The 27,552-nt window shown below is 38.5% G+C and overlaps 2 protein-coding genes and 1 long non-coding RNA gene across 8 annotated transcripts in view; 1 reads left to right on the top strand and 2 right to left on the bottom strand.

The window, feature by feature from the left end:
- Window positions 1–26,934, top strand: part of NCOR1 (nuclear receptor corepressor 1) — a 75,432-nt gene extending 48,498 nt beyond the window's left edge. For 3 of the 6 annotated variants that reach the window (XM_087751955.1, XM_087751952.1, XM_087751954.1), the window contains 27 exons: window positions 79–208; window positions 520–715; window positions 3,243–3,416; window positions 4,313–4,473; window positions 4,873–4,993; window positions 5,092–5,193; window positions 5,685–5,782; window positions 6,616–6,784; window positions 7,362–7,502; window positions 8,879–8,962; window positions 9,488–9,744; window positions 10,079–10,439; window positions 10,977–11,201; window positions 12,033–12,242; window positions 13,773–13,922; window positions 14,453–14,620; window positions 15,066–15,231; window positions 15,501–15,997; window positions 16,455–16,583; window positions 17,144–17,301; window positions 17,551–17,774; window positions 18,209–18,346; window positions 20,362–20,504; window positions 21,745–21,798; window positions 22,873–23,094; window positions 23,663–23,845; window positions 24,074–26,934. In XM_087751955.1, the coding sequence (XP_087608081.1) occupies window positions 79–208; window positions 520–715; window positions 3,243–3,416; window positions 4,313–4,473; window positions 4,873–4,993; window positions 5,092–5,193; window positions 5,685–5,782; window positions 6,616–6,784; window positions 7,362–7,502; window positions 8,879–8,962; window positions 9,488–9,744; window positions 10,079–10,439; window positions 10,977–11,201; window positions 12,033–12,242; window positions 13,773–13,922; window positions 14,453–14,620; window positions 15,066–15,231; window positions 15,501–15,997; window positions 16,455–16,583; window positions 17,144–17,301; window positions 17,551–17,774; window positions 18,209–18,346; window positions 20,362–20,504; window positions 21,745–21,798; window positions 22,873–23,094; window positions 23,663–23,845; window positions 24,074–24,261 (4,849 nt within the window). In that variant the 3' untranslated portion in view covers window positions 24,262–26,934. The other 3 variants (XM_087751958.1, XM_087751956.1, XM_087751957.1) reach the window with 2 other exon arrangements.
- The window catches only part of TTC19 (tetratricopeptide repeat domain 19), a 21,848-nt gene continuing 4,575 nt past the window's right edge, over window positions 10,280–27,552 (bottom strand). The window contains exon 10 of the mRNA XM_087751961.1: window positions 10,280–10,415. Within this exon, the coding sequence (XP_087608087.1) occupies window positions 10,390–10,415 (26 nt within the window). The 3' untranslated portion in view covers window positions 10,280–10,389. The remainder of the gene's footprint in view (window positions 10,416–27,552) is intronic.
- On the bottom strand, window positions 18,387–20,421 carry LOC148056304 (uncharacterized). Its single transcript, XR_015703500.1, has 2 exons — window positions 20,024–20,421; window positions 18,387–19,020 (listed from the first exon to the last, which is right to left on the bottom strand). It is a non-coding gene; the product is annotated as an uncharacterized LOC148056304 (long non-coding RNA).

The raw sequence follows: 27,552 nt of genomic DNA, 5'->3' as shown, positions 1-27,552 counted from the left end.
TTGCCTGTAAATTTTTTAAGATATTTAATCTTGGTCTTTTTGGTGATGTTTTTCCCTTCCTTCTATCTCTTTTTCCAGTATCTTCAGCAGGGAGTCAAAGCCCTCACTGCTAAATCCCACTGGGTCAATACTGGTATCATCCACAATAAAGCAAGGGCAGATGGACCTGCAACAACTTCACCACCGAGCTGCTGTCATACCACCTATGGTACGGGGTTTTTTAAGTGATGTTTGAAGGAGTATCTGTTGTCCCTAAAACTAGTTGCAACACTAAAGCAGCAAAAAATCATGAAACAAAGGAAGAAATGTATCGTTTGCTTTGTTATCATAATACTTTTGAGGGGTTAAGTAAGTAAAGTACAAACAAATACTCAAGTAATAGCTTAAAAACAGGTGTGGACCATTTGAAACACTCATACATAGACTACAGCTGCTGCAGTGGAGGCACTGAGCAAGATAGTTACTTTAGTAAGTACCTGTACTAATGTACCTGATGTTAATACCTTCCCTTCCTTGTAGGTTTCGTGCAGTCCCTGTACTGTTCCTGTTGGAACACCAGTGAGTGGTTATGCACTGTATCAACGGCACATTAAAGCAATGCATGAGTCAGCGCTGCTGGAGGAGCAACGCCAGAGGCAAGAGCAGCTGGATATGGAGTATCGAAGTGCTGTAAGCCCTTGTGGCACTTCCAAGAGCCCTAATGTTGAGTGGGAAGGTAGGTGTTTTCACATCTGTCATGGAAATAACCCTGCATTTTATGTCCGCCTGTTCCACTGCTGCCTTGTTTAAGAATGAAAGTTCAGTGTACCGATAACTAATTATTGCTTTCTGATGGCACTTGATTGAAGGAACCTGTCTACTATACAAATCCTGCTGCAGTTACAGTGTTGGGAGATCTACATTGTAGCCTACTTAGATAAGGCAGAAAAACTGGCTTCATTTGGGTGAAATCCAAAAATTAGTTGTTCCTACAGAGAGAGATTCAGAAAGATTAAGTGCGCAGGTGAGAGGACCCCAATAACTGCGTGTTCGGGGGGAGCCCTTTTCAGAAGCTTAAGGTGAAAATGGGAGAGAATTGCTAAAGGAGTATGAGCACAATTAAGAGGATTGTTTTACTGCACTGGAGTACATACGTGGACACTGAGCCCTAGAGTAGGGCACAAAAGTATGCTAGAACTGTCATGTTTTAGCCTGTGTGTCCGCAGAAGGGCTGTGTGAAAAGTTCTTTCTCTCGGGAATATGATGGTTCATTGCTTCTGTATATATAGAAGATACTTGGAGGCAGGGTTTGAACTGAGCTCTGGGATCCGGACCTGTGTTTCCTGAATGTGACTCTTAGTGTGATCTTCAGTACAGAACAAGGCTAAAACTGCTCACGGAACCTGGGGTGACTAAATAAGGACAGGTCTGTTTCCGTTGCTGGAAAGTGATTCAGATGGACAGTGTATATGTTACATCATCCAAATTGCTGCATAAGAGCCAAAGGATGCATTTATTAGCTTTCATTAGACATTCATATTATGCTTTCTCTCTTCGTATATTGGCTATATTTTCATTCTTTGAAGTGAAATTATTTTAATTCTTTCAACAGCTTGCAAATTACAAACTGCTTAGCAGAAGATTGATTTTTTTTTTTTTTTTTTTTGTGCAAGAAAAGCGTATCCTATGCGAGGCCCAGTTCTGTACTGTGTAACTTTCACCTCAGCTTTCTTTACTAGAAAAGGAATAGGTCCACAAAATGTACATTGTAACAGGGAAATAAACCGAGTGAGGTTAATGTGCTGAATGTTACAATGTTAGAGATATCATCACAGTTGCATAATTCTGCATTTTTAGGTTTTATATTCTCGTGCATTGTTTCTGTTGTCTCCACAGTATTAGCAAGATCAATTATCGTGTTCTTTGAAACTCAAGTATTCTGTGTTTAATATGCATAACAGTTTTAAATTATGCTATGAAAATGCCTCACCTTAATTATCTTTACCTAAGTAAAATGAAAGAAACATAACCTTTTTTTGGCCTGTTAAAATAAGTGAGAAGGGAGCTTGTAGATTTGTGGAGGGGAGGGTAAGATTGTGGTTTTTTGGAAGTTGCTTCTTCAGGTGGAAAGTCTGGGGCTGCTTAAAAGTACCATTTAACTGAAATACTACCTGAACGACTCTTGGCATTGGCAGTACGGTATTACGAAGTGTGGGAAAGTTCTGGGGTGAAGTCTCTGCCAGCAAAAATCAAGGTGGTTATTGAGGCAGACAGAGAGGGAGGGTGATAAAGTGGTTCATGTAAATGGGTTCTACAAGCCTGGACGTCTTAATCTGAAAACTAGAAGGGGCTGAGATGTCATCAGATCATTACAGCAGCTACTTCCTAAGACACACTGTGCATATGAAGCTTATCCCCCAACTGCTGTATGCAGCAGAGAGTCCACAGACGGTTTAAAAACCTTCCATTGCATACATGGGAACACTGCCTGTGTTGTGGGGCATCTTGTCAAACTAAAGCGCCTGTTGTTGAATTGGCTTATGACAACTGACACAAGTTTACCCTGAAGTAAAATAGTACAGAAAAGTGATTATGGGATGATTAGTGCCATCTTTCTTTGACTGTGGAGGTTAAAGATATAACTGTACAGCTGCAGTAGAGCTGCAGTAGAGCCAGCTTGTTCTGGCTCGTAATTTTGAATACTTAAATTGTCCATGCCAAAGAAAAGGAATCTCTGAAGTTCTGGTACTGGATTTTTAATTTCCTAAATTCGATGAAAATGTGTTTTCCCTTTAAACACCATCAATGGGCAATATTGGTGTTTTGAAATTTGATTTGTAACTTCTTTGGGCAAGCAAAGAAGGAAGGGAGGATTTTTGTCCGGTGGGATTGGCATGTAAGTCTGGCTAAACTTGCATGTAAACCTGGCTGATATACAGAATTTGGAAAGGAATCTTCTTTAAATGAAATCTTTTTTCAGTAGTATAGCTTTCACTTAAAGGACCTAAAGGATCCAGATACTGTTTTTCACATATAGAAAGTATGAGAAAGTTTTTTGAAGCTTTGGATATAAAAGTATAGACATAAGAACATATTAAATTAAGCTGTACCTTAATACTACTTTTTAATTGAAACATTTGTACCTGATGAGTACACCTGATATTGGAGTAGGCCCTTTGTTAAAATTGTGCTGTAAACTGGACCTTTTGACTCCAGTTTCTAATCCAGGGTTCTTTTCTTTCTGATAACTTTAACCTTCACAGGAAAACCGGTGGCCTATATGCCTTATGCTGAGGTCAAGCGAGCAATAGAACAGGAAGCACAAGTGCAAAATACAGCAACAAGGTCAGCATCACCATACAGGTTATCTCCGAGAGAAGTCAATAAAGCCTCTCCCCAGCCTGATATGAATGCAGCTCGCTATAGTGTCCCGCCAGGTAAATATTTTGTTACGTATCATAGTGATATGTAGTCTTCCTTTGGAAGCTGGACTTCTGTGACCTGATGCAGTATCAAATTATTCTTTAAACACTTCGTGAATTAACAAAAGAAGAAAATAGATTGTTTCCTGTGTGTGCATGTAAATAGGTGCTCAGTATTTTTTCTAGCTCCAGTGAGGTGGTATTTTTGTTCTTTATTGCTGCATAAAATGTACAGAAGTGTTAGAACAGCATAGGGACAAAGTCATCAAGAGTTTTTCAGCTTAATACAAGTACTGTCATATGCATGGGTGGCCTTTCTTATGAAGAGGGGGGACTTGAGGAAAAGAGAAAGCTGCTGCTATCCTTGGCATTAGTTTCTGACTGTAACGGCTTAATATTATAGTCTGAATGTTTTATAAAACATTGAAATAAGTGACAAATCTTAATTCTGAAACTTGGATTATTGCTTTTGCCTTTGGAGTATAATGTTATGCTAAGAAAAGACAAAATTAGGGAAGCTTAGATTATACTTGACTCAGTTGCATTCCATTTAAAGAATAAGAACTTTCTTTAAAAACAGGAAAACAACAAAAAACTTGAGTGTACCCTGGACTGCTATTTTTAAAAGCTTAGTTTTCAGAGTCTGCAATTCTACAGTGCAGGTTTTGCCATTTCTTTTTGAACTTTGATGCAAAGTTAGATATTCTCCATTCAGTTTCTATGCATAACATACACTTGGACATAGAGAATTTCAGAGTTGTAAATACAGCTGGATACCTTTTGGGTATTGTGAGGCAATTCCCATCAGGAATTGTCAGATGAACTGTGCTATTTCTGTTTTTCTTGTCTCTCTAACAACTAGTAGAGCTGAAACAGACTGTAATGTTTAATGTACAATTTTTTCCCCCAAGTTCTCCAGCCAGCACCTCACCAAGTAATAACCAATATACCTGAAGGAGTCCGCCTTCCAACAACCAGACCCACCAGGCCACCGCCACCACTCATTCCATCCTCCAAAACAAGTGTGCCATCAGAAAAACCGTCCTTTATCATGGGAGGCTCGATCTCACAAGTAAGAGGATTGTTATTTGAAAATCTCTGCTTACATCATTTTTTTGCCCTTTCCCCAACCTTCAACATCCTGTGCTCAGTTATGTGTTCACAGCATTAACACCTAAGAGCTATACATGCCACCTCGAAAAGTCCAGGAATTACAGGTGCCTTAGAAAATAAAACATGTTGCAGTTATTTGCATTTAGTAGCATGGTTGAGGATGTCCAGTTTAGGTGAACTGCATCTCCAAACTAACAGTGACACCACGTTCCTGGTGTTCTGCATTTTGATTCTTTGCAGTGGTGTAGTGTAGCATTTTAAGATAGGATCCCAGCAGTATTTGCATTCTCCTTTAAACATAGATGTGAATCTTCATTCCAGAAACAAGAATTAACATATAATATGTTTGTTGTTTCAGGGAACACCTGGCACTTACTTAACATCCCATGGTCAAGCTTCCTACACCCAAGAAACTGCAAAGCCATCAGTGGGTTCTATATCTCTTGGGCTGCCAAGGCAGCAGGAGTCAGCCAAATCTGGTAAGAAAAGCAAAGCTGACGTGTTTTATAGAGAGTATTTAATGACTCATAATTAAAGAAAAAAACCCCAAACTTTTTCTTTTTCTTCTTCTGAATAGCTTCCCTGCCTTATATCAAACAAGAAGAATTCTCTCCCAGAAGTCAGAATTCCCAGCCTGAGGGACTCCTGGTCAGGGCACAACATGAAAGTGTGGTTCGAGGTAAAGTCAGTCATACAGATTAAGAAACTTTGTCAGAGCCTGAGAAAACAGAGAGAATTAACTTCTAGAGCTCAAACTGCTGAAGTGTTATTTTTAAGCATTATATGATTAATCTGCTCCCTATTTTCCAAGTCATGTGTATTTGTAGGTAGCTCCTCCTGTGTGTGTGTCTCATTTAAAAACATTTGTTTCAAGGCATGCCAATTTCAAAATTAAGTCGTTCACTTGAGCGTACTCAGAGCAATACACATGGAATATCCAAATACATCAAAAGAAAAGAAACTAAATACCATGGATTAATGCTGTAAAAGACTATGTTAAAAGAGGAAATAGTCTAACTGCCTCAAATGCATGCTGTTAAACTGAAATTTTCCCTGTATTTTAGTGTAAACTAACAGTTCTCACTAGAATTTTTAATTATTTCAAATAGAGTAGCTACTTTTTTTTTTTAATTCTCTTATTTATCAAAATGTCTTATTATTTCACATCAGGTACCACAACGATACAGGAGGGAAGTATAACGCGAGGAACTCCAACCAATAAAGTTTCTGTTGAGACCATTCCTTCTTTGAGAGGCTCCATAACTCAGGTATTTTTCCCCTTGCTGAGAAGGCTGTAGCAAAACAGCATATTTAAACTATCACTGTGAATGTATTTGCATGTCTGAAAAAGTAAATTAATATCACAGAGTAGGAACTGCCTTGAAAAAAGAAATTCTAATACAGTCAGATGGTCAAATCCGACTATTGCTGAAGTCAGCATTACCATGATTTCATCTTCATGTATATGAGTTTTTAAACTTTTTAAATAAAACCACCAGAGCCTTTGGTATACCTAATTGAAGGCTTATTAGCAACTTCCATGAAAATAGCGTCACATCTGAGTGCAAGTATTAAAATCAACTGTAACCAGTCTTGTGCAGATGCTATTTAAAGCCAAAAAGGTAAATTAAGCCCTTTTGTCTCTTCATTTTTTAAATGCTACTTTTTGGTTGATTTGGGATCTCTAGTTATGGAGAACAATAGTAACAATTCTCCTCTGAGAAGGGTAGGTTTCATTACTTTGGATAGAAATAAAACCTAATGGCACCATTAAGTATATAGTATATGTTATCTTCCCCCAAAATGGTATTACAGGGTAAATGTTCTAGGTCATGAAATACTTTTCTAATACTGTACTCTCTATTCTTCTTTCTGTATTTTTTTAACAAGGTAGTGAATTGCCTGTAAATGATCTTACTAATATTTAGGTTAAAAGTCTAATAATAGAGGCAGAAGTTTAAGCCATACTGCTTGATAAAGTAATTGGTTTTCTAGATCAAAAAATGTTGTGGGTTTTGGTTTTTTGGTCGCCCCCCCCCGCTCCCTATTCTCTTAAATAAATACACATGTTCTGAATTATATTTGATTGATTTAAATGCAGGGTACACCAGCTCTGTCCCAGTCTGGCATAGCAGCCGATGCATTACTGAAGGGAACTATCACCCGGCTAGCTACAGAAGACAGCAGCCCAGAAAAGTGCCGAGAGGAAGCTTCAGCCAAAGGCCATGTTATTTATGAAGGCAAAAGTGGGCATATTTTATCTTATGATAGTGAGTATTTGTATTTTCTGCGTGATCAAAGTCAAGGCTGCTGCAGGTTCTACTTTCATAATCCATAGCTGAAGTATATCTGCTTCCAAGTGGATAGGTATAAACCTCAGTCGCTGGGGTGCTGTCTGGGAGAAGTATTGACCTGCATGTGTTTTTGAGGGTACGAGAATTAAAGTGATCCAGAAATTGTGCCTGTGTTCTGAAGAGTCTCCTATACTACGTATTTAAAATGTAGTTAAACTATTTAATTTCTGTGCCGTTCATTTCCAATTTGTCCTGGAATATTTTTATTTTGAAAGGTTAAACAACCAAGTTTAAAATTATCTGTATTAAAATCAGAAGAAACGTATCATCTAACTGTGAACTTCAGTTGAAATACTGATAAATGAGTAACTGTTTGAACTAATATATTTTTAACCATAAAAGATCTTTTTAAGGTTGAGATTTAATTTTACAATATTACATTGAAGTTGTGCTGTTAAAGTATTAATGTTCTGTGGTCTCATTAAATGTAATGCTCATGTGTCTTTTCTTTATTGTCCACATTTCCTAACCATGCTCTTGTAAATTTTCCCAGCTATTAAAAATGTTCGTGAAGGAACAAGGAGTCCAAGAACTGCTCATGAAATTGGTTTGAAGAGAAGCTATGATACAATGGAAGGAAATATAAAGCAAGGAATGTCAATGCGGGAGTCTCCAGTGTCTGCACCGCTGGAAGGTAAAAACAGCTACTTCCAAGGTGTTTTGTGTTTTATCCAAACCTTTTGCATTGATGTAAGAGTATTTAGAGTTATTTTATGGATCAGACAAAAAGAGAAATTACATTTAAATCTTACACTACTAACCAAATCCATGTAATAACCACTGCAGTTAAAGCATGCTGGAAGTATGACTGGAGTAGGTATAGTTTTCCTTTTTGTTTTGCTGGTGTGTTACCGTAACTGCAGGTAGTTCAGCTGGCACTTACTCCTCTCAGTAGATCTGACACACGTAAGTGACTCTTCACAGTCACAGCGGGTTGTCACAGAGCTGAAACCACACTGAGTCATACTAGCAAGGACTCCATAGACACACCCATTCAGCTAAATACTGCTCTCAGCCATGGCATAGGAACTTGGTAACGCATTCGCGTGACCTTTTGCATTCCTGCAGGAAACCCCTTCGGTTCTGCCAAGCAGAAGACTTGCACAGCTGCTGTATCCTGCTTCAGGGCATGCCTAGTATTATTTTGATTTAATAAACTGTAATCAAACCAAGCCTGCAAAGGTCAAGTCAGGCCGTTATATAACTTTTCTGATTGTTTTTTAAAAATACAAACACAAGAAAATACTTCATGCCTGAACTATGGAGTCTTACTCCATAAGTGCCTTTTGTCCCATCTTTGGGTAGTCCTTAAAGGGTATTTTGTGTACGTTTTCGTCAGATGGAACAATATGAATAAGTTTTCTAGACAGTATATAGAAATTCAGTGTTGCCTTTAAGTTGCTGATGCATTTGGCTCGTCTTCGGGCTCTTTCGGCATATGAGAAGCTGCTCTGATACTTTTGTGATGTATCTCGTCACTGACACATTTTCTGTCCTCAAACTGTGGAAAATTATGAGCTCTTTGGGGGTTTGGTTTAGATTCCTACTGTAGAAACAGTAAATTCAGCTCTTCCCAGATGATTCAATATGAACTTGGATTAATTTGGAGGATGCTGAGGTATATTTTGGGGTGTTTTTTTCTTTTTGTTCTACTTCCCATCATGAACACCTTCTAGGTAAGGAAACTGGAGTGTTAGAGAAGCAGTGACTGCTTTTGGGACAAGAGTTAAGCTTAATTGTGAAAAATACCTTGTGTTCTCTAAATATGTTTAAACTTGCAACAATGTAATGGCCTGAATACTTGAAGGGAAAGATTTTTTAAGGGCAGGATGGTGTTTATAACATGTTGATACAATGCCTAGCCTATTGAGGCCAGGCCCTCTGGGCACTACCCTGATACAGATACTATCTGTATGTATGTAAAGGAGGAGGGTTTTTGTTGTTTTGGGGTTTGTTGGGTTTTTTTGAACATTTGTTTAATTCTCTAAATTATGTTCATTTTAATTTTAGGTTTAATATGCCGTGCACTGCCTAGGGGTAGCCCACATGCTGAACTAAAAGAGAGAACAGTGTTGTCTGGCTCTATAATGCAAGGTAAAGTACTGCAAGTTTAGAAGGCAAGCATTAATTACATCCTCAAAAATCTGGATCTCTGAACCTTAAAACTGTTATTAACAATGATAGCTGTGTTAAAGGTAGAGCTTATTTTATTAAACACGTTTTCAGAGCATAAATCAGCATCTTTCTGATATGCTGTATATAAAGCTAGGGTGTAAACATACCATTTTATTTCTTTTTGGAAAATAGACTTTTTAAATATGAATACTTGGTAATTAGCACTTTTTTTTTAATGAACACTAACAGTTCCCCAGACCTCTGAAGACGTATGCTGTTTCCCTTATTTCAGCATCTGGAATAACTTGGGATGCTTTCAGTAATATACTGAATATTCGTTCGGCATTATTTTTGTGGTGATTTTTTAGTCTTCAGAATATGTTATCATAGACTATAGCAAACCAAAGTTCCAGTACTATGACATGTAGTTAGTTACTCTGTTTATGGAAAAAGAGACTTAGTAATTATTAATACCAGTAATGTGACTCTTTCTTTCTATAAAAGGCACACCAAGAGCAACAGCTGAAAGTTTTGAAGAAGGCTTGAAATACCCTAAACAGATTAAGAGAGAATCACCTCCCATAAGGACATTTGAAGGAGCCATTACTAAGGGGAAACCATATGATGGAGTCACTACTATAAAAGAAATGGGTCGATCCATCCATGAAATCCCAAGACAGGACCTATTAAGCCAGGAGAGTCGCAAGACTCCTGAAATGGTGCAGACGACCAGGCCAATCATAGAAGGCTCCATATCTCAGGTAAATACAAAAAGCACTACTAGATCCATACAGTTGCTTACACACTCAGTAGTGAATCAGTTCAGGATGTTTGAATAATGACAAATGGGGGCGGGGTGTTTTAAGAAAGCTACCGACTTACAAAGCTTAAAAATATTTTCTGTGTATTAGAAAACCTCTGACACTTCAGCTGTAGGGAACGTGCTTGCAAGCAAATGTGAGAATCACTGAGATCCAGTTGTATTCTGTGCTGATGTGACAGGAGCAATGAACTATGATGCCAGCAATGTGAGTTTTTGAGCACAAGTGAAACATTGGCAGGATAACCTTACCTGATCTTTTTTATCCTTTTCAGGGCACACCCATAAAATATGAAAGCAATTCTGGCCAGTCTGCCATCAAACACAATGTAAAATCTTTAATCACTGGACCAAGCAAGCTACCCCGTGGAATGCCTCAGCTGGAAATGGTGCCAGAAAACGTGAAGGTGGTGGAGCGAGGAAAATATGAAGATGTGAAGACCGGGGATGCAGTACGTTCCCGTCACACATCAGTAGTCAGCTCTGGTCCCTCTGTTCTCAGGTCAACTCTTCATGAAACTCCCAAATCACAGCTGAGCCCTGGCATTTATGATGATACCAATGCTCGGAGGACACCTGTGAACTATCAGAGTCCAATGTCCAGGAGTTCACCTATGATGAATAGAGTTAGTGAGGGTAGGTTATTTCTATCCAGAGTAAGACAAGAAGCTTTAATAATTTAATTTTAAACTTACTTTTAAACTGGTTTCTGTAATCCATTCTCTTTTTTTTTTTTTTTTTTTTTAAATTCTAATGGCTTCTCTCAATTTGGAGGGTGGCTAGAAGGCTGTAAGCTGTTAGTTGAAACAAGAAAATAGAAATCTGCCATATTGTAACAGGGAGGTGGGAATGCAATTCTATCTCAATTTGCATTTGATTATAGATCACATTGAAAGTGTTACCTACAAGGGTAATGTTTTAAGGGCAAAAGCTATTCCTGGATTAGAGAGGTATCTAGATGAGGAAGATAATACAGTGAAGTGTAAGCAATCTTAGTTTTAGGATTTAGATTTTTCACCAGAAATAGTTTGTGATGTAATGTATTCTCTGTGATTTATTGTATCAGATTGCAGCGTCCTCTAGAACGTTCCTTGGGAGCCAGTGTATACTTACAGCTGAATTTTCTATTGAAAAATGTGCATTTTATTAATTTGGGGGTTTCATTGTTTTTAGCTGGAATATCTTCTGGGAAGCCAGCAAATCATGAAAGGAAAAACACGCTTACTCCGACACAGAGGGAGAGCGTGCCAGCAAAATCTCCAGTCCCAGGGGTTGATCCTGTAGTGACTCACAGTCCTTTTGACCCTCATCACAGAGGAGCGACTCCTGAAGTCTATAGGAGTCACCTCCCTCCTCATTTAGATCCTGCTATGCCATTTCACAGGGCTCTGGATCCTGGTAAATATATTTGCATTGTTGGGTTTTTTTGTTGTTGTTGTTTTTGTTTTTTAGTTTTAGAAGTATTGTATGCTTTGATGCACAGAAAAGATACCTTTAAAAGGCAATTATCAATGGCCAGATATAATTTATAAGAAGTTATACATATACACTGTTGTGGTTTGATTTCAGTTTAGTGGGGGGTTTAAAATCTAACCATTTAATATCTAAATATTAAATATCTAATTTAATATTTAATAATATTAAAATATTATTGTATAATACTGTAACTTTCTTTTAGAAGCTGCCAGGTTGCTTCTGTTCTGTTAAAAAGTTCAGACAGTATTTTTAGATAAGTATTTCTGAAATATATTAAAAGCTTTCAGGAGAGCTTGGAAAGACGGATGTGGAAGACGCTATAGAATTAAAGTGTAATCAGGACCCCCTCTGTTCAGGACTGTGATTCATTCTCACTGAGGGATTATCGGGTTATCCCTGGTGATATTAAATACAGTAGACTTCCTTTTAACCTATCCATCAGTCCACTTCTGTGAGGTATTTTAACCTTCTTCAGGTATTTCAGCCCTTTACATCTTCAGAACTTCAGGATTTATAATTTTAATCAAATCTCTTCTCCATATCTCCAAGCTGGATTATTTAGCTTTTTCTGTCCGCATACAGTGCATAAATTCAATAAAACATCAGTACTAAAATGCTATTTTAATTCATTTGGCACTGGCTAGAGAGAATTGATAGCGCTTCTCATTGAAGCTATATAAACATCTGAAACTTTCATTCACTGTCACCCATACTGCTTCCTAATACTTCTTTTGTCCCCTCCTTCACCCTCAGCTGCTGCTGCTTACCTGTTCCAAAGGCAGCTCTCGCCCACCCCAGGCTACCCAAGTCAGTATCAGCTTTATGCCATGGAGAACACACGACAGACAATCCTAAATGACTACATTACCTCACAGCAGATGCAAGTCAATTTACGTCCTGATGTAACGAGAGGATTATCTCCTAGAGAGCAAACTTTAGCTCTTCCGTATGCAGGAGCGAGAGGTACGCCTGTGTTTTTTCTGGTGTTCTTTAAAGTGTGTTTTGGATATGCGGTGTAGTTTGATTGGTTAGTTTGTTTTCTTGCTGCTTATAAATATATGTGTTTGGATAGATGGATGGATGGATGCATGCATGCATGCAAGTGCATATGTATAGGTGTGTTTGCAAATGAGTTGTCATACATCTAACTGGCTTTTGTGGATATAAAGGAAAACTATGTAATCAGTATTGTTAAAGGGAAGGCTGTAAGACTTAAGCGTTCAAGAAGCTAGACTTTTATGCTAGTTTAAATTGATATTCAGAAGCATATTTAACTCATCTTCAAACTTCAGAAAAGAGAATTATATCAAAATGAGAGCTTCTTCAAAATGAAAGTAAAAGCAACAGCTAAAAGGGTAAGGTTTGTGAAAAACATGGTGATTGTTTAAAGATGTTATGTTAGAGAGTTAGCAAATGTGTGTGACCTGCTGCAGGGTGGGGAAAAGCCTATATCAGTCTGGACATTTAACAGCAGCAGGAAGGAGCTATTAAAAGTAAAAAGACATCTTGCAAAAGTGTAATTCCTCAAACAAAGAAAATGGAAATCTTAACAAGTTAAATGTGTTTAGACCATAAAGGTCTAAAGAATTGAGGAACAATTTATAAAGCTATGAACTATAACTTCTTCACATACATCAGAAGCAGGAAACTTGACAAAGAAACTGTAGGAACTGATAGATCATCAAAACTCAGAAGTAATGCTTTAGAAGATAAGCAAAGCAACTCTGTTCACTGTGGAGAGATTTATATTTCTGTGATGGAGATTTTCTTTATGGGACATGAGTGTGAAGAACTCTTCCACATTGAAATGTTGAGCAAAGTCTTAGAACAAAATAATAAAATGAACAGTTATGAGTCCTTGGGGTTATGTGGCATTATCCCAGGAGTTACAAACTTAGCGGGAAATAGTCAATCTGCCAGCTTGGTTACTGGATATGATAAGCTGTCTATCGATTAAATTGGTTTTGATAGTTATTGGTAGAATGGAAGATAGCAAATGTGAGGGAATTAGGCTGGTAGGACTAATTACCTTGGGGATAAGACGTAAGATCTTGTAGTGTTTTAATTGGTTGGAAAAGAAAGGATAAGTGGTTTTTGTAGTATGGCAAGTTATATTGGAGTTCCAGTGGGACCTGTGCATTTCAACATTTCATTTCATTTTATGATTATAAAAGGTCTGGAAAAGGGAGTGAATGATGGCAGGTAATAGCATTTTGCTAAAAGATGGGATTATTGAGTAGAGGTGAAATGTATTTTTCCGAAGGGCTTGAAGGGAGTGCTAGAAATGCAAATTCCAACTTAGTATGTTTCTGAATTGCTGATTGCCAGATCTAAGAGAGTATAACCAGATGGGATATAGTTTTGCACTTGTCTTATTCTTATATTTCTTCCACTAAATATTCACTGCTGACCATTATCAGTGAACAGAATATATAATGCGTGGACCATTGGTCTGTCCTTGAATGGCCATTCTTGTGTGTCATCTCCTAACAGGAATTATTGACCTGAACAACATGGCTCCCACTATCTTAGTGCCTCATCCTGGAGGAACAAGCACACCACCCATGGAGAGAATCACCTATATCCCCGGTACCCAGCTTACATTCCCTCCCAGGCCTTACAATCCTGCTTCTCTGTCACCAGGTAAGAGCTCTTACGATTTGGTGATGTCTCTAATCTGACATGCTGAGATAATTGACCATCTTTATTTAGCTTTCATTAATGTCATGTTTTGATGTTTTCTCAGGCGATGCTTTTTGCATGCACTTCTCACTTGGATAGCAAAGGTTTTCTTAATAGTTACATTAGCAGCTGAAGGAGCACTGACAAATTCAGAATTTGCCTCATTCTGTCAGGTCTTTGTTTATAGTCATTTGATTATGGTTTCACTAACCTCATATTACGTGTGTCGAAGGGTGGAATTTGGGTCTATAAGCTGTCTAGTTTCTAACTATAGAAACCACTTCAGTAAAAAGCAGTCAAGCCTTCCATTGTCATTGTATGTTAAGCTTTTGTCGTCCTAGATAAGTGGATAGTCTTGAGTGGAATGAAAATGTATTTGGGAAATTTTGCTGTAAGTGGATGGCAGAATATATTAGCAAGTGTTTACATCAAACTGTACTTAACTTGAGTATCTCTTTTTGCTACTTCATTTTATCTTGTGGACCTTCTAGGACACCCTACACACCTGGCAGCTTCTGCAGCTGCAAATGCTGAAAGGGAACGGGAAAGGGAGAGGGAGAAGGAACGGGAAAGGGAGAGGGAACGTGAGCGAGAGCGGGAAAGAGAACGAGAGAGGGAGAGGATAGCTTCAGTCCCTGCTGAACTTTATCTTCGACCAGGTGAGTGCACATTTGGATCAGTTGTCATGTAGACTATAAACGCTCATTCTCTATAGCCACTGTTAGCAACGTGCAGCTTATTAACAACATATTACACAGTTTGGTTTTAGTCCGCACTTAAGGCAGGTTCCTATTACCTCACAGTTCTGGTCATAATTGCAACTTCAGCACGTACCAGGCTTCTTGATCTTTCGCTCATAGCAATGTAGTATCTCGGGAATGGTGTGAATCCCAGTTATCGCTAGCACATCTTGCATGTCATTTAGAGCATTGTAAACAGAATACTACCATTTAAACCTTTAATACATACAGTCACATCTAGAGTGGTGGAGACAACTGGGAAAGGACGTGGAGGAGACAGCATTGATACGTAGTTCTTCTGCACTGTTATAAGGGTGATCTATATATATTTTTTGTTTGTTCCCCTCCGCTCTATGTTCTGCAGGTACAGAGCAGCCTGGCAGACCTGGCAGTCATGGATATGTTCGGTCCCCATCTCCTTCAGTTAGAAGCCAGGAAAACATTCTGCAGCAAAGGCCTAGTATCTTTCAAGGAACCAATGGAACAAGTGTAATCACACCTTTGGATCCTGCTGCTCAGCTACGTATCATGTATGTTTCTTAAGTTACTGTTGCAGAGATATCTGTTCTAATATTTGAGCTTATTAAAAGGTGCATTTAGCCTGAGGAAAATACTACAAGAGAAGGATAACCACTGTCCAATTGCTCTTGAATTTATCGGAAATGATCTAATGCGTTTTCACCCAGTCCAGTTTGGATAGAAATTAGCATCACAAAAGCTTCACTTTGTGGTACACATGGTATGGCTCTAGTTCTTTTTTCATGTGATGTAATTCAGAATATTCAATGTTTGCCAACAGGCAGCTCACCCCTGGAGCTCCCTCTATTACTCAAGGGTTGCCAGCTTCCCGTTACAATACTGCTGCTGATGCCCTTGCAGCACTAGTAGATGCTGCAGCCTCTGCTCCTCAGATGGAAGTTGCCAAAGCAAAAGAGAACAAGCACGAAGGAACCAGGATAGAAGAAAATATGGGACGCCGGTCAGCTGTGGTTACTGAACAGCAGCAGATGGAACAGAAGACACTGGAGGTAGAAAAGAGGCCTGTCCAGTGCCCCTATACATCTGCAAATTTTTCTGCTGGCAAGTGCCAGGGACAGTCTTCATCAGTAGTCTATTCAGAGGCTGGTAAAGAGAAAGGACCTCCTCCTAAATCCAGGTACGAGGAAGAGCTGAGAACTCGAGGAAAGACCACAATTACTGCTGCTAACTTCATAGATGTGATCATCACTCGACAGATTGCTTCAGACAAGGATGCACGAGATAGGGGCTCTCAAAGTTCAGATTCTTCCAGTAGTTGTACGTATCTTAGTAACTATCTACTTCCTTGCTGTTTGTCGTAGCCTTTTAGGGAGATAATAAGCTGTGAAATGATTCTGATGTTTAATGATAAAATATTCAGCTCTGCACAGTAGAGACACTTCATAGGCAAATATAGCTTTTGCATATAGTGACTCAAGATTCTTGCAAAATCAGAGTTGTTTGCTTTGTTCAGATTCTGTGCTACAACGTGAAATGCAGGATAATAAAACTAACATTATCAGAAGTCGGGAAACCTAAAATTATTTTGTTTACATTGGAATACAGCTTTATGGCAATATTTGTTTCACTGTGGTTATCATGGGGAAAAAGAGTGTGTTTTAACTTTAATTTCACTGGTGTCATTTTAATGGAAACACTAGTGTTGCTATGTATAGGCAACAAAAATCTTCTGTGATATTTACACCTTATTCCACAACCTTTGCTTGATATTCAGTATCCTCCCACCGGTATGACACTCCTGGAGATGCCATTGAGGTGATTAGCCCTGCAAACTCACCTGTACCTGCTCAAGAAAAGCTACAGCCCTATCAACAAGAGACACCTAAACCAAGCCAGGCAGAGAGTAAGTTTATCTGCATATGCCAATATTCTCAAAATTACCCTGCTTATATTTACCAGCTCCATGAACTCAGGAGTCTTTAAGTGACTGCTTACCACATTCTTAACTTTTCAGAAACTTTTGTTGGAAGTATGTTGTTGCAGTGATCTGTGGAAAAACTAGATCAAATGTACTGGAACTGACACTTGGCATTAAACAGAGCTCCTTTACATTACAGTGTAGCTGATTTAATAAGAAATTTATTTTCAATATATTCTTTACAATTACTGCATGTTAGTGTTGATGCCCACAATTTTTTACCCACTAGTAAAACTCAAATTATTACAGTACAGTTTGCAGGTGAGAAATGAGCTGACATTCACCTGCATTGTGGAATGAAGCTTGCTTTATCTATTCTAAATTGTAGGGTCTATATATGGAGGGGAAAAAGGTGGTCATCACACAGGATACCTAAAACATAATGCAGAAACACCTCATCTTTTAAATGTGTAAGCACAGAACTTTCAAACCTTGAAGCTTTAGTAATACCATCTTAACAGACTGACCTTTTCTTCTTCAACTAGATGACCCAAACAGGCAATATGAGGGGCCGATTCACCGCTATAGGACACAACAGGAACCCCCTTCACCCCAACAACCTCCACCTCCCTCTTCCCAAGCAGAAGGGATGGCACATGTGCCCAGGACCCATCGACTTATCACCCTTGCCGATCACATCTGTGTAGGTTTATTTGCGTGCATCTTTTCAGATGTGAAAAGCTTGTATTTTGATGATGAAAACGCATGTTTTGGAACATAATACCAATTCTGTAATTATTAGTTTTACTTGAGGGTATTATACAATAATGTATTGGAACTTATAATCGTCTCATTTGTTGCGATCGGTCTCTTATTTATCTAGTTCATGAATACATACATTCTGGCCAATGTCTGACCAAGATCTCTCTCCTATTTTTTTGGCCACAATCAGCAAATTATTACACAAGACTTTGCTAGAAACCAAGCAGCTTCTCAGGCCCCTTTGCAGCCTCCCACCACTACATTCCAGAATTCCACCCCTGCTCCAACGCCTGTTTCTACCCGGGCAAAGACATCGAATCGCTACAGCCCTGAGTCACAGTCGCAGTCTGTCCACCATCAGCGGCCAGGTGCTAGAGTGTCACCTGAAAATCTGTCTGACAAGTCCAGGGGAAGGTAATGCATGCATTCAGTTTAACTGCAAATGTAATTAATGCCCAAATATGATATTTATAAAAAATAGCACAGTAATCTTGATGTAGATCAGAAGTAGGGCTATTTTTTGGTCTTTTTTTTTTAGGCAACGTCTGTCTTGCACTGTTTTTGATAATTGCTTGGCTCCATAACATAGCTTAAAACTGTTTTCCCTTCACTTCTTATGCTTAATTTCCAGTCTTTAGAGGGGTGAAGATGTTTAGTTACTTAGAACTTATCAGAGTCATTATGGACAATTCAAAGTCATCTTTTTGAGATTGTCAAGCATACTAAAGCATGTTAACACATACAACTAGACATAAGTAGTTATGTAACAACTGGAATGCAATTACATGTGTTAACTACTGCTTTACATGCATTAAGAGTATTTATCTGTCTCTGAATTATGGATGTAGACCTGGAAAATCTCCAGAGAGGAGTCATGTCTCTTCAGAGCCCTATGAGCCAATCTCGCCACCTCAGGTCCCAGCTGTACATGAGAAACAGGAAAATGTTCTTTTGCTTTCCCAAAGAACTGAGCCTACAGAACAGAGGTATGTGTAAAACTGGATTTTAAAAACATTATTCTGGATCTTTGTGCTGCAAACAGTATCTTTATTAAAGAGCAGTTTAGGGATCTTCCTCTGGTACCACAGGCAAGTTATTAATCACTGTTGATCCTTTTGCACTCGCATTCAAACTTGGTACTTGGGAGATGCTTTGGGAAGCCTGAGTGAAATGTCATCTGTACATGTTCTGTCTCAAGTTTCTTGGTGCAAGCAGTGTGTTCTATGTCACATCTGATAGAAAACATTATAACAAAGCCCCTTGTGGTGCCAGTTCTATAAAACTGAAGTGTTTTTTGGGGAAAGGTCCATTTTCTACAGTTTTTATTAATTAATTCAGGCTTCTCCTGCCTGATCAGCTTCCTGGATACTGTCCTGGTGAAGTGTGGAGGAGCCCAGGCTTCCAACACTCATGATTCTAGAGCAGCTTATCACATGAAATATCACTAAGCTAAGGAGCTTAATTTCCAGGAGGTGTGAAGGTGGGATGTCAGGAGGTCCATGCATCAGGCAGCCTTGTTTCCCAGGGCTATTTGTCAGTCTGCCAGATCTGCAACATAAAACTACATGGGCTGCCTGGCAGACTGCGTCAGTGCTGTGTCTTCAAACATCTGGCAGATGCACATCGGAGTGGATGCTTCTGTCATTTGCTCTGCTGCCTGCTGAGGAAGGAATAGCACCCAACATGCTCACCATGTACTTATTTAAGGCTCATGCTGGTGAAATTGGTTCGCTTTCTTGGCTTTTTTCCCTCTCCACTCTGCAGTTGCTGGAAGGGTCGTTATAATCCAGGATGAATGTTAACTAGATGTGAAGGGATTTTCAGGAACATGGCAGAGAAGATTGCACTTTTTAGAATTTTAAGGATCTTGGCCTAGGAAACCTAGAGTCTTTGTCTTTTTTACTTTATTTTTAGATGTCTTTTTAATTTAAGTATGGGGTGGGTTGGTTGTTGTGTGGGTTTTTTTGTTTGTTTTTTTTTTTTTTAATTAAAGCTGATTTGCCAGATTGCTGCTGCTTAAACAAACTCAAGTATTCTAAGCGCCACAGTGAACATACAGTTGATCATTTTTATCCACTTTTGAAAACAGTGCAAGTTGTTCATGACCCTGGTATTAGCATAGATTTTTCACCTGAATTTCTTCATGCTTTAGTTCCCCCCCCCCCCCTTAAAATTCTGTAATTGGAATGCTGCTGCTTTTATCATCTTTATAAACAGCCTAAAATTTGCATATTTTAAGATCTCAGGATAAAATGCACCCCGTGTCAGGTTGACATTTACTTCAGCAATTTTTTTACACTAATGTGACAGAAATTATGTGCAGAAAGCGTGCAAGCTACTGTGAATGTAGAATTGATAAGGGGTATGAAATACAGAACATGGATCCCAGTCTGAATTTGTGCCATAGAGCAAGGCTGGCTAACTGGCAGCTCTTGAGCCAGATGCCAGTCCATAAGGTTATTTTACCTGGTTTCTAAGAATGCCTAAAATAGCTTATTTGTTTGGACAACGTGTGACAGGGTGGGTGAGGAGTCTTAAGAAGTAGTACATCACTTTTGGCGGAATACTGGGGACAAGAGTGGGAAGAAGAAGGTTGGAAATGTGTAAATAGAAGCAGCTAGGATGAGAATTTGGGCTCATAGCTTAAACATTTCGTCACCTACCAATTTGCAGTGCAAATTTCAGCCAGCATGGAGGTTGCAAGGCAGAAGTAGGCATCCCTGAGATGATTTGTAAGAGCATCATCTCTGTACCACTCTCTAGCACAGACAATGACATGGTGACTTTTTCTGTGAGCCGTAGAATCTTAAACTCCTGTTACCTGGATAAAGCAGACGTTCTGGAGAGTCATTATATTTGTCTGGTCCCCAAAAGAGAGGCTAAGGAAAGAGTCTTAAAGCTTGTATGAATGTTGGCAGTTTCTGCCTGACTGCTTTTGGAAAGATTTAAATGTACATCTTGAAAAATGTTCTCTCTCTCTGACATATGTTGGTCTTGGCAGGACTGACTCTCGCTCTCCAGGTAGTATAAGCTACCTGCCTTCGTTTTTCACCAAACTTGAGAACACTTCACCAATGGTAAAATCCAAGAAACAGGAGATATTTCGAAAGCTGAACTCATCTGGTGGAGGTGACTCTGACATGGGTATGCAGGACTTGCCTTTTCACTGAATTTTTCCAGCTTAAGCTTTATGTGACTGCCATCCACAGATGTCCTAACCTAAAAAAGTTTCAAATAACATATGAATGAATATAAATCTATGAATATAAAAGCACATATATAATAATTGATGACTGAAGAACTGGAAGATTATTAGATTTTTGTCTTTTTTTTTTAATGCTGGTGTATGTAGGACTGTCACACCTTAAGCTTTTTAACATTTTATTTGAGACAGAGAAATAGTTTCTGAAAACCATGGAAAAAGCACATCATTAACAAGAGAGTTGTTAAAACCTGACATTATTCTAGTTAACTTTGTCTGTAGTTTGCTTCATATCAGCATTAACTATTAAACATTTTCCTTTTTGGAAAGGTGTCTTGAAACTGAATGTTTTGTGTTTTCTTGGCCCTTATGATTATGGCTGTTAAAAAGACATATTTTAATATAGTTTCAGTAATGGATACTGACATGGTGGGATATGATACTAGAACTGTATTTTTGTTTTTCTTTTAGAAACATTAACAGAACTTTGTATCAAAATTATCAGCAGTGAGAGTTTAAGCTGTTTGTGAACTCCGTACCTAATAGAGAGTGTTTATTTGAAAGTGAATGCTCTTGCATTGAGCAACAAATTAATCTCATTCTGAGAAACAAGGCTGTGTCAGTAAGGGTTGCAGTATTCTTCTTACTGGATCCCCATTGTGTGCACGATAGATTTTGCTCTGTTGAAAATTTTGTGTGCACACACTTTCCGTTGCTGCCAGTAATCTTTTCATTTACATATTGAATTCAGTGTTGAAAATCTTTATTCGCAAATTGGACATAATATAGGTAATGTTGGAGGGGGTGTTTAGCCATTCAAAGTTGTTGTCATTCATTTTTTAATACATACAAATACTCAGCCTGTAAGGTTCATATGTTAAAATATGTATTTAGCAAATCAAATGCAGCTTTGCATTTTAAGGTACATAGATTGTGAAACTTCAAAAAGTCAGTCTGCTTCCTGAAGTAACATCTTTAAAAGAAGGCTAGCCATGACCATAGAAAATACTTTTACCCTGGATCATTTTCCTGAGAAGACAAAGATGCACGTTCATCTTAAAAGACTGAGAAAGAAAAAACAGAACGTTGCAAATAGTTCAAAGTAATTATACCTTGTGCATTGGGACTTGCAGTGATCATCAATACTGGAAAACTCAATGCAATGTTGTGCTTTAATTGCAGCAACTGCTCAGCCAGGGACTGAAATATTCAATTTGCCAGCAGTCACTACCTCAGGTAAGATTTTCAGTAAAAGAAACAATGTATGTATCAAAAAATAAACTAGTGTAATATCTTCCATTTATACGCTTTGGGGACTCCAGCAAATGAGGAAGATGATGAAAATTTTAAAAGTAATATCCTACATGAAAATTTGTTTCCTGTGAAGCAAAAATGACCACAGGGAAAAGCAAAATGACCAAAGGAAGTTTCAGAAAATATTTTAAATGGGAACTTAGGCAAGAATGTTTTATTTCTGTGTGTCCTGCAAGTCCTACACAGAGGCAGAAGTCATGAAATTGGTTAGCATCTCACTTAAATAAATTTAAATACAGAGTAGTTCAACAAAACTTGAGCTTAGTTCATCAAATGTAGTTTACTTTATAAACTGGTGTATTTAAAATACTGATAATTTTCTATGAGATGGGGAACTGACACATAACCCATAATTTTACTGTGTTAAAGAGGCGAGTGAGACAGAGAATTGAACTGAAATGTGGGAGATAAGGACTACCAAATCTGAATCTTGAGTTGTACCCAGATTGACTTTACATGATTTTGGCCCGTCCCTGCCCCTTCTGGTACAGTCTTTTAAATGGAGAAAGTACTGATCTCCATTAATTTAGATGGAAGACAAGCCTTTGGAATAAATATTTGCCATGTATCACACTTCATAAGACAAATTAGCATGTATCATTAATGAGAGAAATATTCTTCTGGTCTCTTCTCTTACAACTGAATAATAGCTGCAGATTTTACTTCATATGCTATCGCAATCAGCATGCTCAGTTTCCTTTGCTATTAAAAAAAAACCAAAGAAAAGTAAAATTTACCCTCTTGCAAACAGTCTGACATTTAGTGGCACTACTGACGTAGCTCTTCAGTTGTTTGCTGGCATGTCTAACTTGTAGCCATTGTGAGCTGCTTTGGAGCATGTGGCTTTGCATTTTAAAAAAATCTCATCTTTGTTTTTTTTCTCCACCTTTCTGCCTCTCTCTCAAATCTTTTCCCATATCCCTTTGTAATTCCTCTGAGATACGTTTTTTTGCCTCCCCTCCCACCTTTTCCTGTATGTTTTCTTTTATCTCCCAGGTGCAGTCAGTTCTAGGGGTCATTCCTTTGCAGATCCTGCCAGTAATCTGGGTCTGGAAGACATTATTAGGAAAGCGTTGATGGGAAACTTTGATGACAAGAGTGAGGAGCATGGAGTTGTAATGTCACAATCTATTGCGGTAGCACCTGGCAGTTCCAGTGCTGCAGTATCAGCAAGTAATGAGACGCGTAGGGAAGAAGCTAATCCATCACCAAATTCAGGTGAGGTATTGCAGCTCCTAAATATTTCATGGTCTTAAAGAAAAAAATAAACTAAGGATTTGAATAAGTTTGGTGTCACTGAAAATCACTGTCTTCCCTCTGGAAGTCATAGAGATGGTGTTTCTCTTCCCTCTAGTGGTCCTGGCTTTCAAAATGGTGCTGGTAACTTCAGGAGCATTAGCCAGTATTTCTCAGAGAATGCCAACACTGATGAAACAGGGAAGAGAGAACAGGCTGTATTGGATACCTGAAGCTTCTCAGTGGTTTGATGAAAATGCATGTGTAGTACATCACCTATAAAGAACACGTGACAGTGGGAACTAGCTTGAACTGAAAACATCTCTCTTCCTAAAAATGGAAATACAACTCCGCTGTGATAAGAATAGGGATTTTTCTACCAATAGTGTGTTAGAAGGCTAGCCTATACAGTCGTTAATTGTAGTAAATCAGCATGCCAGAAGGCACCAGTGTGAAACTCCTGTTTGCTGCTAAGTGATAATTTACAGAAACAAACGTAGGCTAAAATGCAGTGTAACATTTTTGTAAAATCTGTCCCTTCTGTTTCCAGGAGGGGGAGTCAGCAAGCAGAAGCTAATCGGCAAGTCAAATAGTAGGAAGTCTAAGTCTCCGATTCCTGGACAGGGATATTTGGGAACCGAAAGACCTTCTTCTGTCTCATCTGTACATTCAGAAGGGGACTACCACAGACAGACTCCAGTGTGGGCCTGGGAAGACAGGCCTTCATCAACAGGTGAGAAATGGGTCTCTTTCAAACTTGTCAAACAGATGTGATGTTTGTAGAAAGGTCAGGTGTAGACATACTATAACACTGGCATATTGGTTGGAAGATGACAGCATATAAGGATTTTCCGAAACAGATTTTCTGCTAGTTGTCACAACCAAAACCAGACTATCTTTCAGATACAGATCTCTTAGAACAGCTCATGTTTTTGACTTGGAGAAACTCTCTTTGATTCAGGTTCAACACAGTTTCCTTACAACCCGTTGACGATGAGGATGCTCAGCAGTACACCGCCAACATCCATTGCGTGTGCCCCACCGTCCATGAGCCAAGCAACCACTCACCAACAGAACAGGATATGGGAGCGAGAGCCTGCACCACTGCTTTCAGCACAATATGAGACTCTGTCTGACAGTGATGACTGAACTATGCAGATTTTTTTTTTTTAATTTGCGGGTCAAAAAAAAGAAATCTATCTTTGACTTGTGCCCATAGAGACTTTCCAAGAGAGCAAGGGCCACACAATGAAGAATTAATGGAGAGTCCGTTAAATGCCTTCTGCACAGGCCATGTGTTGGAGGATCGTGATCAAGAAGGTTGACTTAGTAAAGATAAATATGTAAAGAGTTTTTAAAAATGTGGACTATTCCTGTTCTACATCTATTTGTAAAGAAAACCATAATGTCTTTAAATCATTCTTCTGTAAATAGAGAGTACTTTTTGCAGTGTTTTTTCCCTTGCTATAGTATCTGGTGTACTTATGTTCAAATCATTGCCTAAACTTTGGGGGTCATTTTGTAATTTTTTTTAAGCATTTTCTCCAGTGTAGAGTACTCTTCATAACCCTAGCCTCCCTACCAGCCTAGCCTAACCATAACCCTAGCCTCCCAACCAGCCTAGCATCATTGCCCATTTAATGCCGTGCCACTTCTTGCAGGCATTGTGCTTTTATATAATTTTTTCCCTAGACACACTTTCTCAGTGGTGTTCAAGCTCTTGTGAACATGTTGATTTTTAAGACTGACCCCTTAATGAATTCTGTACATTAACATAGTCCGGTTCGCTGGAATAAGATGATATATTTCTTTGAATTTTAAATTCTGCCACATTGTAAATTTTTGGTGCAGTTGGTTTTATTTAGCACACTGCAGAAATATTATTGCATGGGTATGTTATGGTTCATTTTTAAAAGAAGAAAAAAAACAGCTTCTGGAAGCATACCTCACTGTTATGCACACTGGGAATTTTAACTGTGCCCCAAAAGCCTACCTTAAGTGTTTTCTGTTTCTGCATTGTATGCAGTCAAAACAGGCTACTAAATTTTACTGTCATATTTAACCACAGCAAATGGCTTATCTGAACAGAGGCTCTGGGTGGGTTGATAAATCCTTTAAGAAGAAAAACATCTACATCCCAAGTTCAAATAAAACAAAATGCTTTTATAGAATAATTGAGCAACACACGAGTCAACTACGTGGCTTCTGTTACCACCAGTTTGAAATAGGTACTGTGATTTTTACCTTCCTCCAGTCTAATTTTAAAATCGTTACATGATAATTGTTTTAAAGTCTGCATCCCCATCCCAATCCCTAGTCCTATAAGCAAGCTTTTGGTGGAAGTCCTTACAAATGCTTGGCTTAACTCCTAAAGTGTGCAATACATGTTAGGGCGATTTTTTTTTTTTTTAATTGTATATGGTACTAGGAGAGTCTCCTTAATCATTCATCTATCAATGCCTGCTATGATATGCTTCTAGCTCGTACATCTGGTTAGCGATATCACAGGGTGTCCTGACATCCATCTTCAAAGCATCTTATTTTTTGCTGCACTGACCTCGGGAAGTGAATTTAAATCTTCCGGAGTAGGAGGACTGATTTACAGGTGGCACTGAGTTGGGGGGTGGCGTGGTCTGTCAGATTCCAAACTGCTTCTGCATCTCATGGATGAACAGAGTCTTTGCCTTGAAGTTATTTTCCAGTCAAAATATTTTTAATTTAACGCTGTATTTGCGATACGGTGTGTGGAAGGTATAATGTAGCTGTGTAACCTTAAGCCATGTAAGCTCTACTTCTTATGGAAGGACTGTAATGGTCCAGTTACAAACAGGAAGAAGTACAGAACTATTTATCGATAGCAAATTTACTTTGAGTACTTCAGAGGAAAGCCTTTTTGCCCCAAGTCTGGGAAAGAAAAAATCCAAAGGAACTCATTTGGAAACTTGACACTGCGTTGCAAATACAGAATTATTTTGCTACTTTTTTAAAACACTGCATCAGAGTAGATCAGTTGGCAGTCTTAAGTCTCCTCCTAGTCTTTCTCTAAGAAAGTTGTTTCGTTTTTTTTTCCTCTCCTTCCCATCCTTTACCCTTCTGGCTTAAAGTGGTGAATTTCTCATTTTTATGTTTGTAGACCTGTGCTCTTATTTTAACTTTTTTGTTCCCACAGCAGCATATACTGGAAAACAAGTTGATCTACCCTTTTTGTAGATTTAAATTTGGAGTGGAGAGTCGATTTCCATTCTAAAACTCACTTGGTTCTCACTTTTAGTGTAACAAATACGTGAAAGAGGCATGTACAGACAAATGTCTTTGCTAACTGTACAGTAAGTATAGCATGTTCATTGCAAAGCTTCATGTTATTGCTGCTGCAGCAGCAAGATCTCCAAAGTAGGATAGTCACTTTCTCCTAAGATACAGCTTGAGTGGCATTTGCACATAAAATGTTGCTGCTTTTTTGTTTGTTATCAGAGTTCTAACTTCTCCAGTGTAAAAAACCTCTCCAGAGCCTAAGTTAGGGTTTACCACAATTCCAGTAATCTTCGAGTATGGAATTACATCTGACCTGTTTCAAACAGGAAGGTGTTTGTAAATCATGTTTACAAAGTGTAGTTTACTACAAATTTTTAACTGATTTCTGATCAGCGCTTTCACAATGCTTTCATCTTGATATGTTTCGTGATTCTGATATGAAATCATTTAAGACTTGAAAAACCCATGCATCATAAAACTCAACTTTTTTTTTTTTCCACACAATGTCTTCAGTAGACAGTGACTTCTGGATTCAGACCAATCAATAAAGGGGATCAGTTCTCCATTTGCTTTTCCTGTGTCTCCCTCTTGTTTTGCAGCATCAGGCTATGTTCATGAGAACAGGCAAAACACTTCCCTCAGGGGGTGCTGCAGGGTTCCCAGTTAACACTGCTGGAGGTTCGAAGGTCTGCCACTTAAAAACCAAAACCCAGACCTTTAAAGAAGATTGGCTCTAATGTGTTAGAGTCTTTCTGTTAGTACAAGCATGCCTGTAACTGCCATATTTTTACTTCCTAGCTTGCTGAGAACAAAGCTGTATACGTGACTTGAGTTTTTCCAGCTTCGGTGAACATCTACTGTAGAAAACCTGCGTGCTGCTTCTTAGCTCAAAGTTAAGCAGAGTTGAAGCCACTAATGCTACTGTAAGTAAACTAACAGTGATGCAATTAACATTAAGGGATATACCAAACAAACAGCTGAAGTTCTTGCAAATGAGAAGTTAAAATAATGCTTGGTTAGTGACAGAATTACAGTTTTACTATCCTATGTAATTATGGATTTGATAACTTCTGGTTTAATTCTCCTTTAACACGAGGCTTCCCTGCAGGGCAGAACTGAAAAATTCTGTAGTACAAGCAGGCTGTTCATGCTAGATTCACATGAAGGCATGTACCTTACAAACCCGAT

Source organism: Nipponia nippon, unplaced genomic scaffold, assembly GCF_047370975.1.
Source record: "Nipponia nippon isolate SJK-2023a ecotype South Korea unplaced genomic scaffold, ASM4737097v1 scaffold_15, whole genome shotgun sequence".
Classification (NCBI taxonomy): Eukaryota; Metazoa; Chordata; class Aves; order Pelecaniformes; family Threskiornithidae; genus Nipponia; species Nipponia nippon.
This window is presented reverse-complemented; position numbering and strand designations above follow the sequence as displayed.